This window comes from Tigriopus californicus, chromosome 12 (genome assembly GCF_007210705.1).
Source record: "Tigriopus californicus strain San Diego chromosome 12, Tcal_SD_v2.1, whole genome shotgun sequence".
In the NCBI taxonomy this organism is placed as follows: domain Eukaryota; kingdom Metazoa; phylum Arthropoda; class Copepoda; order Harpacticoida; family Harpacticidae; genus Tigriopus; species Tigriopus californicus.
In genome coordinates, this window is record NC_081451.1 from 2,457,121 (window position 1) to 2,460,984 (window position 3,864).

A 3,864-nucleotide genomic window follows, 5' to 3' on the forward strand; every position below is an offset into this window, starting at 1 on the left:
ATGCAAGCCAGGCGGGTCGAATACTTTGCAACCAATTGGAAGTCCGGCGACTCGTATTCCAAGCACCTTGCCAAGATGGAATCACTGGCCAAGGAAGCCGACTTGGCTAACATGTCCATCGACCAAATTCAAGCCTTTTGTCTCGTCTCTTCCGTGTATGCAGACGAGAAGCTGAAGAAGAAGCTGCTCGAGCTGGAGAATCCTTCCCTGAGGACAGTGAAGCAGAAGATATTGTCGTATGAAAGGGCCATTTTCGCAGCTTCTACACCATCGTCAACGGCCTCCGTCGAGGTCAATAGAGTGATTGGACAACAGTCCCAGAAGAAGAGTAACCGGCAAAAGTCTAGTAAAGCCAAATCATGGGCGGATCTGGAAGGAAAATGCACTTGCTGCGGCGCCAAGGAGCACAAGGCTGCACAATGCCCCAAGAGAACGTCCTCGTGCAACAGGTGTGGCCATAAAGGGCACTTGAGCTCTGTATGCATGAGTGGTGTGTCATTCCCAAAGACACCAGCCCAAGCTTCCTAGGTCACAGGGGCCGATCCAATGACTTCAAAGCAACTGGAAGAACCTGAGGCCGTTGGTCAAACTCCCTTTGACTACGAGGACTCCGACTTGGTGTCACATGTCCGTGGGGTTGAGGCAGTCCAGAGTGCTTCTGGGTCGCGTGCAACCCCAAGGATCCATGTCCATGTTCGGTCTCCTCATAACGTCCATTTTCACCTGAGGCCATCCCTGGCACTGGAGCTACAAGAACCATGCTATCCTTGGACGTGGCCCAGAGGCATGGTCTTCGGCTGGATGCAACCAGTGACACGGTAAGAGCGGCTAATGGTGATCAAATGTCCGTGGCCGGCCGAATTGTCCTTGAACTCACTGTCAACAGCAGAACGGCGTATGTGGACTGCCTGGTCTCTTCATGTATGCGTAATTCCATGCTCATCTCATGGCATGACCTCCAGAATCTTGGAGTCATCGGTTCTGCCTTCCCTTTGGCGGCCTCCGGGGAGATTAACACAGCAGTTGAAGGTTCCAGCGCAATAGAAGAAATGACACAGGACCTGAGGAGGCAGTTCCACGATGTACTGTCAGATTCCCTGGCTCCGGATCAACGCGTCGTGGGTGATCCCATCCAAATCAGATTGACAGAGGACGCTGTTCCGTATCACGCCAATACCTCATGTCCCATTCTGCTGCATTATTGCGCTGAAGCCGACGCAACTATCAAACGGTTGCTTGATTCAGGCCGAATTTCTCGTGTAGAGGAGGCTACAACATGGTGTGCTCGTGCTCACTTCGTCCCTAAAGAAGGAGGCAAGGCCGGGCTTTGTTTGGTCACAGATTACAGGGTGATCAACAAATTCATCAATTCATTTTGCCAAGCCAAGAAATTGCTGACCTCTTCCCTCCTTGTGAAGCAGTTTGATGAAAAACTGGAGACTTTTCTGCTATTGGACGCTTCGAGGTTACACGGCCTCGGCTTCATGCTGATGCAAAAAGAGAAGAATGGACATCCACGAATAGTGCAATGTGGCTCGTTCAGCCTGACGCCTGCTCAGCGGAATTATGCAGCCATCGAGCTTGAGTGTCTTGCAATTTTGCACGCAGTGCACAAATGCGATTCTTATTTGAGAGGGTGTGCATTCACTGTTATGACAGACCATAAGCCGCTCGTGGGAATTTTTGCAAAAGACATTATTGACATTCATAACGTGCGACTTGCAAAATTCCGCAAGGCCCTCTCATCTTTCTCTTTCCAGATCAAGTGGACGCCTGGAAAAGACAATCTCATTGCTGACGCGCTTTCACGCACTCCGCTGTTCCCATGTGAGCCAGATCACGCCGATTGTATGCTCCAAGTCGTGTCTCAAGAAATCGACCACCTTGATCCCAAATTGGCCTTCATTCTCTCCTCCATTGATGAAGGGTACAAAAAGTTGATTCAGGAGGTGCGGAGTCATGCATCTGCGCGGGATCTGCCCCCTACAAGTTCAGCTTTATCCTTCAAATCTTCATGGAGCGACCTCAGCATTCTTCCTGTCGAAGGTGCTGAGCTGCTCCTTTGTGATGGGAAAATTGTCCCGCCAATGTCAGCTCGGCCTGAAATTCTACGCCGGCTTCATCTTTCCCACCAAGGCCTGGAAAAAACTAAGCTGCATGCGAAGCTGTTTGCATGGCCAGGCATGGCCAGTGATACCAAGGGCATGATCGACGCATGCACCCAATGTCAGACATACCGCCCTTCTAAACCAGTTGAGGGGCGGCGCTCCGAATTATCAACCAGCCCCATGACCCGTGTGGGACTGGATCCAGCAGACACTTTTCCAGCAGACATTGGCTCATCATGGTCAATGAAGCTTCTGGTTTCATCTGGACCAAACCTCTGGCACAATTACACTCCAAATCCATTATTCAATCCCTCTCAGAATGGTTTGACGTTTTCAGCGACCCCATTTTCATCACATCAGATAACGGCCCACAATTTCGATCGGAGTTTGCAGCCTGGTGCTTACATAAAGGCATCACCTTCGAGCCAGCCAGCCCGCATCATCCCAATTCAAATGGCCTAGCTGAGGCAGGTGTGAAAAACGTCAAACTCCTTCACCGCACCGCCAATATGTCATCTTTTCGCACCGCACTGCGCGAATTTCTGGCGTGCCCACACACGGCAACTGGCCTTGCCCCAAGCGAAATCTTCTTTGGCCGCCAGCTCCAAACTGCTCTCCCCGCATCATACATGACTCCCCGGCCTACATTACCATCTGAGAGCTCAATCGTTCCCAATATGCGAGTTCGAGTTCAGAACCCCATTTCCAAGCTGTGGGACCAGACCAGCAAAGTTATCTCCGTGTGCCCTTCGGGAGAATCCTTTGTCATTCTCTACGACGACGGGCGAACACTTAGGCGGAATCAGCGATTCCTCAAGCCTCTGTCAGCTCCCCTGTCATCAGCTCCTGTCCCTGCCCCTGCCAGCGAGACCCCTGTCCATGTAGCTACAACCCCCCCTTCAGGCAAACCCCGCACGATATCCCGTTCCTACAGCTCTCTGAAGGTCTCCACGACTTCATCAACATGGGGTCCCCTTCGGGAGAATCCTTTGTCATTCTATACGACGACGGGCAAACACTTAGGCGGAATCAGCGATTCCTCAAGCCTCTGTCAGCTCCCCTGTCATCACCTCCTGTCCCTGCCCCTGTCAGTGAGACCCCTGTCCATGTAGCTACAACCCCACTTTAGGCAAACCCCGCACGATATCCCGTTCCTACAGCTCTCTGAAGGTTTCCACGACTTCCTCAACATGGGGTCCAAGCCATCAAAAGCAACAGCAACGTCTGGAACGGATCAGACGATAGTAGCCAACCCGGATACGGAAATCACCCGCAGCTCTGGGTTCCACTTCATTGAGCTGCGTTCCCATGGGCCGGCAGCATCCATGGGCGTGTTCAGCCCATCCATGGGACAACCACAAGTGCCCCAGAGCCTTCCCTTCAGGCTCAATCTCTCNCCCCGCACGATATCCCGTTCCTACAGCTCTCTGAAGGTCTCCACGACTTCATCAACATGGGGTCCAGGCCATCGAAAGCAACAGCAATGTCTGGAACGGATCAGATGATAGTAGCCAACCCAGATACGGAAATCACCCGCAGCTCCGGGTTCCACTTCATCGAGCAGCATCTGCCGTCTCTATCGTCAGGTGCCATCGGGGTCCTCCTCACCATTGGGTTCCTGTACGCGCTGTACAGGTACCACCGCCGTCATCATATGCACGGGTCTCCTACCGTGATGTCCTCATGCACAACATGCAGCCAGCCATCCCATGGGCCGGCAGCATCCATGGGCGTGTTCAGCCCATCCACGGGACAA

The 3,864-nt window shown here is 52.6% G+C and overlaps 1 protein-coding gene across 1 annotated transcript; it reads left to right on the plus strand.

Moving 5' to 3' along the window:
• The first annotated feature begins 17 nt into the window (after positions 1-17).
• Positions 18-3,644, plus strand: LOC131892033 (uncharacterized). Its single transcript, XM_059241759.1, has 2 exons — positions 18-3,052; positions 3,542-3,644. The coding sequence occupies exon 1, from the start codon at positions 759-761 to the stop codon at positions 2,568-2,570; it is 1,812 nt and encodes a 603-aa protein (XP_059097742.1). The 5' UTR covers positions 18-758; the 3' UTR covers positions 2,571-3,052; positions 3,542-3,644.
• Positions 3,645-3,864: the final 220 nt, after the last annotated feature.

Excerpts from the sequence above, each read along its gene's own strand:
- LOC131892033 (XM_059241759.1), top strand. The coding sequence starts at position 759 with ATGCTATCCTTGGACGTGGCCCAGAGGCATGGTCTTCGGCTGGATGCA.